At 38.1% G+C, this 13,599-nt stretch overlaps 1 protein-coding gene across 2 annotated transcripts in view; it reads right to left on the bottom strand.

Annotated features, from left to right (window-relative positions):
• The window catches only part of TBX15 (T-box transcription factor 15), a 110,490-nt gene that overhangs the window by 41,674 nt on the left and 55,217 nt on the right, over window positions 1–13,599 (bottom strand). For both annotated transcript variants that reach the window (XM_012458851.3, XM_012458852.2), the window contains exons 2-5: window positions 11,446–11,659; window positions 6,560–6,661; window positions 4,717–4,888; window positions 3,505–3,672 (exon numbers count right to left, since the gene is read on the bottom strand). In XM_012458851.3, coding sequence (XP_012314274.2) covers window positions 3,505–3,672; window positions 4,717–4,888; window positions 6,560–6,661; window positions 11,446–11,659 — 656 coding nt within the window. The remainder of the gene's footprint in view (window positions 1–3,504; window positions 3,673–4,716; window positions 4,889–6,559; window positions 6,662–11,445; window positions 11,660–13,599) is intronic.

Here is a 13,599-nt window from a genome sequence, read left to right as displayed (position 1 = left end):
GCCAGGGCTGCAGTGAGCCATGTTGACACCACTGCACTCCAGCCTGGATGACAGAGCAAGACCCTGTCCCAAAAAACAAACAAAAAACAAAAACAACGGGAGAATTGAAAAGAGTCACAAATAAATAGTATGTTGGGGAATATTTTGTTTACAAAGCACCATATTCATACTCCTCAAATGTAGACTTACTAAAAATGTATTGGTCTAGAATATCTGGTGAATAAAAAAAAATTTTCAGACATGAGCCGCTAATAATTTTCAGTAGTTGAAAATCCTGGTGGTTGTCTTGGTTTGATAACAATTGCTCCCAATCCTCATTAAAAATCATGCAGAAAAAAAGAGGGCTAAATTAGAATTTCACAGCTATCAGGGACCTTTTAAAGCACGGGCCAACTCCTCATTTTCTAGAAGAAGAAACTGAAGCACAATTATTGTAAAAAACACAACTTGCTCAGAGCAACATGTGTAGCCAGTAGAGAATTTAAGACTAAAACCCAGGTCTCTAAATGTCTAGCCCATTGCTATCAGTGGAGCAGGACACTGCTTTTCCTTAGAAAGTCTGGGCAGTATTCCATTTCCATTACACTCCTACTTTCTTTTCTTCAGTGTTTCCCCAAACGAGTTTCTGAGAACACTAACAACATACCACTAATTTTTTTCCTCTTTACTCTCTCATAGGCCTCCTAACCATGTCCTTAAAAAGAAATAGATGAAGTAAATAATTTCGTCGTATTGATTGTTCTAATTCCAGAATGTTAAGAAGAATAAAAACACAGTAATAGGTGAAAATAGCTCACAAAAGATAACAATTTATGCTACATGGCATCTTCAGAACAAGTCTGAAAAGTATAGTTAGGTAACAGCTCTGACCTATAGGGTGCAAACTTCAGGATTCCTGGGGGAAAGACCCGAGGTTATTTTGTATTACTAGAAGGTACTGCATTATATTAAATTATATCTACGCAGCCAAAAAGAACATTAAATAATCATACTTGTTGATTTATCCAGGGATTGGGGCTTGTTAAACAGGCAAAAGCTGTCATCTCGATCCCAAAATGGACAGAAATGAGTATGACTCATCTATTTTGAATGTCAGCAGATCATGAATTCACCAATATGACATGACGACAGAGAGATTAAAGTAGTTACCTATGGATTATAATTCCTTTGAGAGCCATTGCAGCTCCTCCAATTTCCAACAATGCACTTTTTCCCTAATAAGCAATTTATTCTTTAAAATTGCTTCTATGCCCCCACTCTTCATGCCTGTGCAGACCCAGCCATGGAGCAACGTAGGCTGACTACTACTAACTGGATGCCAGGCTTGTGTCCGTGAATTTATACATGTTACCTCATTTAGTCCTCATAACTATGAGGCAGGCACATTTTCAAGACCAGAAACACAAGTTGAAAGGAATTAATGCCACACAGTGTCAGAGAAAAGATCAGAAATCAAACCAAGTTTATCTGCTGCCAAATTTTATGATCTTAACCATGGTGTCCTGCTCCCACTTCAGCCCAGATGTAAACAAAATATTTCTATGAGTAGAATGTGCTCATATGCTAGAACACTGTCTGTGAAAGAAGGTAAAGGATGTGAAGGGGATGTCAGAAACCCATGCTTGGCCCTCTTTCTTTGTCAAAGTGAGTTGCAGCTTTCTAGTTTCAACTTGGGTTACAATAATGGCTCTCCTGGCCTCTATAACTGAGCTCAGTGAGGCAGTAGAATGTTCATTCTTCAGTGTTCTACAAGGTAAATTCTGATGTTCAAATATTTATTGTCACATCACTGCCTTCATCAGAAACTATTTAAAATGGCGGCTGGAATATTTTTAGAAAAGTTTAATCAGTTATCCAAAGAACTCAGATTCTTACTTCCCTTCGTCTGAGCCAGAACTAATCCCAAAGGCCATGTCTGTATTGATGATGTATCTTGTATCAGAGCTTGAAAAATCTTAATTATTACAGTTTTCTGTATGGATCCTTTATGTCCTCTGCAATTTTACTACCTAAGGAGTTTGAGACAGTTTAATAGCTTTTAAATAGCACCCAAACCAAACTCAAGCTCTTCTACAGATCAAATGTGCCATCCAAAAGGAAAATCTGAAGTTGGAAACAATTTACAGCTGCAGAGAAAGTCTAACACTGTATAGGCTTTCTCATTTAGGGGACTAATGGTTGTTGTGTGTCAAATTCCTCTGAAAGTAAATAATATCTAAGGAATCTTATCCAGAAGAACCATGATGAGTCCATACTTACATAATTCACCTTCAGCTGCTTGGCACATAATAAGCACTTCACAAGAATTAGTAAATGAATGGTTTTCTATCCATTGCTTTCGTTGTTAGAGCACAAAGCAGAGTATCCAGTACAAAAGATATTGAGTATAATAGTGTACATTCACTTTGCTTCAGTAGGTCCCAAATAAAATTAAGCACATTTTCAAGCAAGATAAACAAACAAAAAATGTCTTTGTTTTGAAAAAAGGTTCACTGCAGTATCTTTATAATTACATATTTTGATGAACAATTAAATCCTATCCAATTAACAAAAATGATATCCTCATGCAACTTTCAGGAAGTTACATAAAGTGAGACCACTTGTAAGTCCACCTAGCCACCTTCCTCAAAAAGAAAAATTTAGAAAGCCCACAGTAATTCCAGACTTGACTTCTCCTCCCCACTCCCCTATACATATTTTTCCTGCATTATTCTGGCTAGTGTGTGTGTGTGTGTGTGTGTGTGTGTACATCAGAAAAGTGTCAACTCTTCCAGGAAAACTTTCCTTATTCCACAAACCAAGAAACATCTCTGTCATTGAATTATTTCGTTGTACTATCATTATGTATTTATATGTCTTTCATCCAACTAAAATTCCTCTTTTCTTAAACAACAAAAAAAAAGCATCTTAACCAGTTCTATTTCTGTGCTAAACCTGGAACATAGTACGTTCTCAATAAATATTTATGGAATGAATGAATGTATTACAGATATAAAAACTTACAGATCTTAGGATGTGGCTGGTGGTCACACAGAAGTAAATTTAATCTGAAAGTGTAAATGGAAGTGGTGGATCTTAAATAGACCCACAACAGTTTGATGACTTTCATGTAGCCTGGTGGAAGGATACACAGAAAACTGTAGATAAGAGAGAAGGCATGACTCAAACCTCAGTACTTGCAAAGGAATTCCAAATGATGAGGATCATTTGCTGGGATGTAGTAGAGATCATGAACACAGGTGCAAGTACAGAGAATAATATAAAAATAATTTAATAGGTTTGGTCCTCTTGGTCAAGATCTTGTCTCTGATCTAAACCTAGACCATGTAAACTCTTACTAGGCACTACCTATTGTTATCACCAATGCCCTGTGTGTACTGCAGAACCGTTATCTCTCATATCAACTCTTCAGTGCCATGTAGGACTAAGCATTTATTGCCAAAAGCATGAACAGACTCTTTTCAAAGGAGATGTAGCAGAAGGCTCTCAAGGGCCATCTCTTACCTGCTGGTTCTGATAGGCTGTAACTGTGGTGAACACAGTCTCAGGAAAGTTGAACGTTTTCACCCCATCCCCAACAGGAACAGGCTTAGTGGGTGAAAGGTCACTGCTGAAGTCTTTGCGAATCACATGAACTCGAGGCTGGTATTTGTGCATAGAATGCAGAATGATCTGAAATAAAAAGGGGAATTGTGCCAGGCTTGGCTTTAAAGAACCTACATTTTGCTCTCATGCAAATAAATCACTAAGTAGAAGCACTACAGAGGAAGCATAGATTGAAGGTGAGATGTACAGAAAGCTAAAAATCAGTACACTTGCCCAGGAAGGACTAAGTGATTAACTAGCATTACATGGAACCAAATAGCAGGACATCCTTATCATGGATGGTAGATGTAATATGTTTGCTTGAAATGGATAGTGCTGAATGACTACTCTAGTACTAATGGACAACGCTTCATTAAAAGGCCTCAGAACCTCTGCCATGTGACAAGTTGTTCCCTCCAGCTTCAAATTTCCAGCACGTGTTCAAGCTGTCTTTTAAATTCTACATCCTATTATGCATTCATTATTCGATATGTGAACATTATTTTATGTTATGTGAGAGTAAATGGTAGATATGGGTTTTCGCACCTTCAGAAAATTGTTGTTTCCTTGAAGGTGGAAGCAATGGTTTTAGCTTATTCAATTTTCCCACAGCACTCACTATGGGTCTTGCCATTCAGTTGAAATTCAGTATGTGTTTCACTGCCAAAGATAAATTAATAACATCACATGCTCTAATTATACCTGGAAAGTCTTAAGATTTAGTCTTCCCTACAAATTCATAAATTTCTTGACAAATTAGCTGAAATTGTCATTCACTTGTTTCTCTTGTTTTATTGCCTTGTGGGTTATTTGAATGTTGTCATTTCTTTTACACTGGTAAATTTGTCTTGTTTCTCTGTCTTGCCTCCTTGACTGGACAGTAAGCCTCTGGAGTACAAGGACTTTATCTGATGAACACAACCTGATGCATAACAGATGTTTGCTAAATGTTAGATTTGTAATAAATGGAATTTAACTGGAAAAAAACCACTTTTATGCTTACTTAGTTAAAATGACTTAAAGTGGCACAGAAATTCTTATTTCACCTATTTGAAAAAGGCTGGGGCTAGCCAGCTCAAAAGCAAACCGAGGAAGAGAGAAAGAAAGGGGAGTTGGGATTCCTTGACTCACATGTCCTTGATCATCCAATTCATTGTTGGTGAGCTTGAGTTTGTCGAAGCTGACCACCTGTCTCATCCAGGTGTCTCCAGAAGCTAGCGAATCAGGGTGTATATAAACTCTTGGGGGCACAGGGGAATCAGCATTGCCAGCCACCATCCACTTGGAGCTGTGATACACATATCTGAGATAAAGAGGAAGAGAGGGGAATTCAGAGACAGAGGCAGAGAAGGGACAGTGGCCCAGGAAACAAGTTGAGACAAGGAAGAGGAGAGAAATCAAAGAGATGACATGAATGGAGAAGTGATGGGAAAGAAACAGAGAATCAAAGGAGAAAAAGAGAAGGGTGGATAACCAGGAAATTGAAATAGAGATGGAAATGGACAAAAAGATGGAGTGGGAGAGCAAAGAAATATTGTGGTTAATGATCAAATCTACAGCCCTCGCAAGGAAAACATTCTCACAGTCCTCTTTCTTTCTTCCCTCTCTCCATGCCATGCACCCCTGTGTGCACACAGGCATCCTGAACTCACATGTCTAGCTATAGAAAAGGCATTTTACTGCAACCTTTCACCTTTCAAATGCAAACCATATAATCCCTTGGCCATTTGTTCAGGATTTTGTTCCTTATTAAAAACATCTTCCATATTGTCCTATAAAATGCAGCCATGTGCAAAGCCCTTCCAAGTCTCTCAATGGTTAACCATTTCCTTGCTAAGAATCTGGACTTTGAGGCATTTCTATGATGGGCCTTTGCCTCACTGCAGCCATTCCAGAAACAATGCCAAATACCCCCAGTTCACATTGTCTTTGATGAACCCATTTCGACTATCATCTTCTACATTATTTTCCCACAAAGTCACTGGAAACAGGACGTTGTTTGGTAGCAAAGGAAGTCAGTTTTCCCGACTTGGCCAATTCTCTCATAGTTCAGAAGAAACATCTCCATGGATCCGGCACTTCCCTGCTTCTCAGTTCTAAAGGACCACATGGGACCTGGACCCTGAGAAATAGAGGCACTCAGTCCAAATCACAACTCCCAAAATCCTCTAAAACGAGCTGGAAGCATCTTTTCCCCTAAGTTTTGAAATCCAGACCATGTCTCTCTCGGCCAGCTCTCTCCCTGCTTGCCATACTAGTCCTGGCCTTTTTCATCAACTGTTGCCTCCAAATTCATGGGTTTCGGGCCAAGTTCTCAGACTTTAGATATTTCAAAAATGAGTAATGATTTAATGATTTGAGTGAGATCTCAAGAGAACAAATAAGCCATAACTTTTTTTTTCTGGCAAGAACTATGTATAAGCCATCCAAGATACACAAGGATTACGTTGGCTTTTAATCAGTTTGAGGGAAAATTACTTAACAAACTCACTTACAACCCATATCAATGAATAATAATTCTCCCTAAGTAGATATTCTTCTTAAAATTTTACCCAATTCTCCTATTCTTCCTCTCCATCATCTACGGGGTGGTCCATCAAATAATCATTTTAATGTGCTTCATTGTTCCACCTCACCTTCCTCTCTCCAAAATAAATCACCTCCATTCATTTAGCATTTCACAAACCAAATTATTCAATATGCTGATCACTTTCAATGTTAGTTAAACTAATTTTAGACTTAAGATCCACTTGATTTTTGCTACCTCGTGGAGCACTATATAATCTCATTCTGTCCAGGGACACAGGGGGAATCCCAGACCAGAATTAACACTTTCACCTGGTTCTCTGACATATTCTCCATTCCTTGTTTCCTGTACAGTAGGCATTGCTGAAATGTCTCCTCTAAGGAGTCTGAAGAACTGTCTTGGAATGCTGGTGATACCCACATCTCCACATCCCAGAGTTACTGTTACCTGTATCTTTTATTGTCCACAGGCACAATGTCCATTGCTATGTAGTACTGCTGGTGTGGATCTAGGCCAGTGATTTTCACTCTCATGGCAGGAAACATCCTCCTATGAAGAGGAGTAAAACAGAAAGCTCAGAAATCAGAGTGGGAGAAGTAGCAGGGATAAATGCTTCAACAATGTATTCTTAATAGGTACTCTAAGCATATCAAATTCCAATGTTCCCTAATTCTCAATGTTGGCCAATTTTTTCCACTTTGGAAATTACCACTATGAAATATACTGGAGACTTACGCTACTGAAATGGTATCTCTTCTTAACTTAAATTGACCTATTTGATGATTCATACTCTCTAAGGGTTCACATCACACTCTGTTTTGTATTTTTAGTTAATGTTTCTTATGATATAATATGTATGCATAGACATGTGTGTGCATGTGTGTAGCCACGCATACATTTCCTATTAGCTATAATCTTTTTAAAGGTAAGTACAGCAACTTACACTCTTCTTACAATCCAAAGAGCTTTTCGGTTTATGGCAAGTGATCATAAAATATCTTCAACTGAGTTTATTTAAAAACAACCACTCTAAAAATATTCTCTCAAGAAAAAAAGAAAAAAGGAAGGTGCTACCAGTCTCCAAACAAATAGCCACCAAGATTTTTAATGCATAAAACTGTAGAAAATTTTCTGCAAGTTCTCAGGCTGTCAACGTGTGTGTCAGAGGAAGGACTCTGTGGAATTGGGAGCAAATACCAAATGAATTCTAGTGGCCTCTGGGAAATACCTTGTTTCTACCACAATGGCTTGTTAAACTTACCAAAGCAAGTGAGGTCAGGATATAGCACTTTACAACTTCTCTCATAATTGAAGAGAGGAGGAGACAGGGCAGCCCAAAAGAGGTATTGAGTTTCAACAAGTCTAGAATAAAGTTCACCATTCTTCTTTAACCATAAGAAAGAAGAAAAACATCAAGCTCAAGCTCTTTTTTATCAAGCCAGACATAAAAAGTCCTCAGTTCAAAAATTTGGATTGCTCTGAATGTGCTCTAGGCTACTTGTATACAAAATGCTGCATTAAGCTTAACCATCTGGGGCTAGTTAGTTGAGCTGGGCAGAGCACAGTGCTAATGAGGTCAAGGTCACAGGCTTGATCCACATATGGCCTAATTGGCTTTGCTCCATTTCATGGCCATAGACCATATCCTGACCTCAGACAGCCATCTTGCAAATATGCACTGGTTGGTCACAGGAGAGGCTCTCTGTGCTAGTTACACACTTACTACTCATCCAGGGAAAGCAACCCAAAGGGCTAACACCCCCTGGCAATAGGTCAGTAACATTATAATCATAGCTGAGGGAAAGCACAAGAGGGATCACAGTCCTTTAACAGAGATGGTGGCTAATTCTTAAATAGTTAAAAAATTAATCCATAACTATTTCATCTTTCTCCACCGTATTACTCTTCAGAAGCTTCTATGAGTATATCATTTAAAATTTTCTCCCCCCACCATCACAATTTTTGTTTAAAAGCCTCATACTTTTGTCTTATGGTGGGCTAATTAAATCTGATGATGGAATACTCATATTGACTAAATCTAACATTCACTATAGGTTAGACACTTTAATTCACATTAACTCTTCCCAAAAATTTGGGAACCTTGACCTACACATTTAAATACAGATCAGTAATTCCCTTTTTAATAACACTGATTTATAGCTTTCCTGTATATGTAAATGTTTGAAGGGCATCTTGCCAGAGATGGGGCAAACGTTCTCTCACTTACCACCTGAGATAAGAAAATACGGTTCTCCCCAGTCACCTACAGAGCCTGTATTACATGAATGAGACAGATTTCTTTTCTTCATAACTTTACAAAAAAAACAAGGTTAGGTGTTTTTAATTCAACATCTGTTTTGCCTGGAACAGTTATATGACCTTGAATGGAGAAGCTACCCATCTCTATAGACTTCTTTTCTTTATGACTTTACAAAAAAAGGGGTTAGATGTGTTTTAATTCAATATCTGTTTTGTCTGGAACAGTTATATGACCTTGAATGGAGAAGCTACCCATCTCTTTCCAGGACCCAACTTCTAAAATGAATGAACAATGTGACTTTGGATAAGTCATTTAACTTCATCACCTATAAAGCAAAGGAAACAGACTACATATTCTTCTACAGTGCCTTCCTGCTTTAAAATTCTGACTACCTTTGAATTCTGTTCTTAAAAACTTTGTAAGCAATTTTTTCTTTTTGTCAGCATTTTAGCATAGACTATCAAGTGAAGTCACAACATTCTAAAGAAAACTGAATTTTTCATGTTTTACAAAAAGAGATATGTTTGGTTTTAATTTTATGGCTAAATTTAGGCCAGTTCTTTTGTCTTCTAAACCGGTTAATCCTTGCAAGCACCTCTGTCCATGGTGCTGATTATGCAGGTTGGGTTGGTATACTCAAAGATTGAGGGCTCTGTAGATTTCAGTAGTTCTGAATCAATAGGATTACACTTTGGGGGGTGGGAGGAGGTAGATGGTGACTAATATCATCTAAAAGGAAAGAAAGTCATATGTAACTAATATAACTAAGAAGATGGAGATTGGAATTTAAGCAGAAAAGGATACTGACAATACTGTGTAGGAAGAAAAATGAGAGAGAAGGAAGAAATCAACCAGGAAAATGAGGAGGAATAAAGAAAATTCACAGAAGAGAAAGCCTTATTTGTATGTTTCTAAGTTGCTTCAGAATTGTCTGAGAAGAATGATAGTAACAACAGTTGAAGCAACTGAATACAGAACTAATTGAAATCCTAAACAAAGGATTTCAATTATTACTAAAGACCAAACTCTGTGTCTGTCTTGAGGTATATGTAGATTTATCCAGATATTAAGGTGGATTTGTGAAATCATAGATGTGGAAATGAAAATACTGCAGAAGAAATTACAAAATGAGTCACAAGAGGGTTGTCAAGGAGATGCTCAAATGAACTCAATTCACTGAAGCACAGGGAATAAGGGAGTGATATCAGGAACAAACATGACTGTAATACAAAGACCCAAGAGTAATAAAGTAAAAACCCAAAAATGAAACTGGAAAATCTTACAAACAATTGTAATATTTCTCCTTTCTCCAAACCAACTCTTCTACCAAAAACAAAACAAACAAAAAGATTCCTTGAGTTACTTTGTTTTTTTCCCAAGCCTTAACACCCCAAAATGTGGAACAGAAGTACACTGAGACCCAAGCAACAAAAAAGAGATGGTACTGAACATAATTATCTAGCCCAGCTGCTGCCCCTGGGAAGTCTTTAATGGTTTTATTCACTACTGAGAGAAGGAATAGAGTTCCAGAAGAGAAAGAAAATAAACAAAATTTCAGGTTTATTTTGACTTCATGTTTTTGTCATATGTTATTGTATTGGGAAGTTTCCTTATATGCACATAGATAAAGTGTACTCAATCAAAATATCATTTTACTTTAAATGACTAAGTTCATGAAAACAGCTCACGATCAGTAAGATGGGATTTTTGTTCCCTATGACATGTGAGATTATGTACAATGGCCTTGAAAATACAAAAGTAGCATAATTGTTTTGCTTAATTTCAATGAACTATTTCTTTATGCTGAAATGCTTAGTTCAAATTTATTTATTTATTTATTTTTATTTTTGAGACGGAGTCTCACTCTGTCACCCAGGCTGGAGTGCAGTAGCGTGATCTCAGCTCACTGCAACCTCTGCCTTTTGACTTTAAGCAATTCTCCTGCCTCAGCCTCCCAAGTAGCTGGGATTACAGGCACATGCCACCACTCCTGGCTAATTTTTGTATTTTTAGTAGAGATGGAGTTTCGCCATGTTGGCCAGGCAGGTCTCAAACTCCTGACCTCAGGTGATCCACCCTCCTCGGCCTCCCAAAGTGCTGGGATTACAGGCATGAGCCACCACACCCAGCCCAAATTTAATTGTATCTAAATCGTTTCATTTTGAATCCAAGGGGCAATAACTACAGCCATTTCTTAACAATTCAGAGTTGAGACCACTGTTTTAGAGCCACTTAGATTTGTGTAGAATTCTAGAGCTGCCTCTTAGTACCCATGTCCCTCAGCCAAGCTAAGGCATTAGTTATAATGAAAGACATTAGTTAATGTCTTTCACCCTCTGCATCCTAATCCATGTATGGAATGATTATGTCCAACCTCATGGGATTCCTGTAAACTTTCAAAGACGTATGTTGAGTGTCCAGCATAAAATAGATACTTAATTATGGAGAGCTGAAACATATCAATAAAGGAGTAGCTTAACTAAAAGTGTCTATTCTAAGAGAAACTGTGTTTTTAAAACTTTGTAATCCTAGAAAAACAGTTTTGCAAGAAATTCCATAGGTTACCATTAAAGTTGTGTAATAATTTCAAGCCAGTGATGAAACACAATGGACCATCAACAGGGCTCAGAATATGCAACAAGCCAATTCTTTTAAAAAAAATTATTACAAAAGCATTGTTGCTTTAAATACTTTAGAAGATGCAAGTTGTTATTTGGGAAGCAAACTTCTTGGAAGTATTTAATGGTGAAGTAAACACTTGCTTTGGAAATATATATATTGGCTCTTAAGATACCATGGATTTCTAGTACTAGCTGAAATACACTTAGCTAGAAATAGGTAGAAAATGTTTGTGATTTACATGATTTACATTTGATTGGCCCTTGAAGGAAAATAACATAATCACAGCAAACACAACAGAACCACTTTACCAAGATGTCCAAATGCAAAAAAGTGAGTGCAAGTTGCTTTGGTTTCATTGATACCATCACAAATAAATAAGAATGGAAGAATGTAATGGTTCCTACTTCTGCAGATTCTTTGAATCTAACCACTCAAAGGAATTTGTCCTTACCTGCCTGCTTTGGTGATAATCATTTCAGTTCCAATATCATGGAACCGCTTCCAGAGGTCAGCACATTGAAGCTCTACTTGAATCTCCTCCATGGAAGACATGGCAGCAGGCACAGGGCCTGCAGCGCCAGAGGCCAGGTCAGTGTGAGTGCTGAAGGAGCAGGAAGTCCGCTCAGTGAGCACCTCAGAGTCTGAACCAGTGCTCTGCTCGGAATCTGCAAAATAAACAATCAAGCCTTAGGTGAGAAACTGCTGAGCTCCCCTCACCCCGGCCCTAAAAGTTGGGGGTGGGAAAAGCAGTGAAGTGGGGAGAGGGGTGAACAAAAGGAGACTTAAAGCTGGGAAGCTCCAGAGCACAGCACTCAGGGTATTTTATTATTTTTTATGGTTTGTTTTTGTGATTTATGACCTTCTTTCAGGTTTCGTGTTTCCAACATGACATCTGGCATTTTAGTAAGTTTTAGCAACAGCTGAAGAAAATTGGTCCACAACAGGCAATATAAATAGTACTAATGTCACCATGTGGAAGGGAATGAGGCCAAACTGGGGCAACAAAATAAATGCCAAATTAAACTAAAATAATTATAGATTATAGGTCCAAACCTAGATTAGACTACTTCATTTGTGTGAGTGAAGATTCAGTGCTAACAATATGTTCTTCAGTTCCATACCACTCAGCATCACTGCCTCTCAGTTATTTTTAAACACAGAAATTTTTCCTCTACTTACATAAGTCATGGCCATCAAAAGTAATGAAAAGCTGCTTGGGATCTTTAGAAGTATTTTGTCATATATTTGAGTAAATGGTTTTTCCTAAGAGTCTAATCAGGCCATTTGGGATAGGAAAAAAACCTCTGTCGTGAGGCGAGGATGTAAGCATATGGAAAAAGTTACCCAAAAAGGCAGTTGAAACAAAGGGAATAAATGAGTTCAGGAGACACCTTGATTGGTTTCTGAAGTATGGGCAGAGGGGAGGGGTGATCCAAACAGGAAGGTGGGATTGAGAGCAACCAAATAAAAAGTTGGCGTGCTGGGCCAGATGGTCCTTTCCTGTGTCTTCTGTACTCGTGAAGAGAAGTGGGGCTGCGGGGGCAGGGGAAGCCAACTGATGGAGAAGGCTAGGGCCAGATTTATCAGGGAAGATTTTCTGGAATTTTAAGCATTTACCTTTAGGAGCTTCGTGCCAAGAATTGTGTGTCCTAAAATTTTTCAAATTCAGATAATCTAGTATAATCTCCTTAGGTCAAATGATACTGCAGGTCAAGTCCAAGAATCCGTTTCTCTAACCTACCCTTAACATCCACAATTCTGATTGCTTTCCTTGAATATAAATATATACATGAGTAAAGGCTGGAAACAAGTGTTTTACTCTGACAAGCGACTTTTCATTGCTGTCAAGGGTCAGAGCTTCTTGAGCATCAGTCCTTGGCACTAGTAAGATGGAAAAAGAATGAGACAGAATGCCAAATCACCTTGCTGCCAACCTCACTTACCTGCAGCAGGTTTGCAGCCCTGTGAACAATACATCACATGTTTTCTTTACTTTTCTTTCCTTTGGTCACTGACTTTTTTCTCTTGCAACCCAGGCAGCATCTCTGGCAAGAATATCTAACAGCTGTTTCGAAGTCACAGAAAACAAAGTGCCCACAGGGGAAAAAGTGTCATTTCTCTACATCTTCCCAATTCCTCACCTGTCACTTGTGAAGGTACTCAGGTGCTAAAGAACCGAACCAAACTTCTAAATAAAGGGCAAGTTTCTGATCAAAAACTTCAGTTTACCTATTATCACTACTTTAGTCACTATTTTCATTTCCCCTTCCCCTCTGTATTCCCCCAACAACCAAATAAAACAACTATAAAGTTTTATAACTAGGTTTTACATGTCTATGCACATAATTTTATACCTAGAACTAAGCAGCAGCTATTTTTGGTCTTCTCCAAGCACTGAAAAGTAGAAGTACTTATCTAAGATGAGAGCTGTTGCTGAGTGACAAATCTATATCCTAGCCTGATTCTGTATGCCTTTCAGTAGCAGAGTCATTATATCATCACACACTCAGTCAAATACACTAATTCATGTCACCTGAGACATGGATTCCCGAATCCTGTTTTGTTTCTGGGATATTCTAAGAGCTCCTCACTTACCATGGATATT

This window comes from Aotus nancymaae, unplaced genomic scaffold (genome assembly GCF_030222135.1).
Source record: "Aotus nancymaae isolate 86718 unplaced genomic scaffold, 86718_ANA_hifiasm-v0.15.2.pri h1tg000007l, whole genome shotgun sequence".
NCBI lineage: Eukaryota > Metazoa > Chordata > Mammalia > Primates > Aotidae > Aotus > Aotus nancymaae.
The sequence above is the reverse complement of the archived record's forward strand: the minus strand, read 5'-3'. Positions and strand labels throughout refer to the sequence as shown.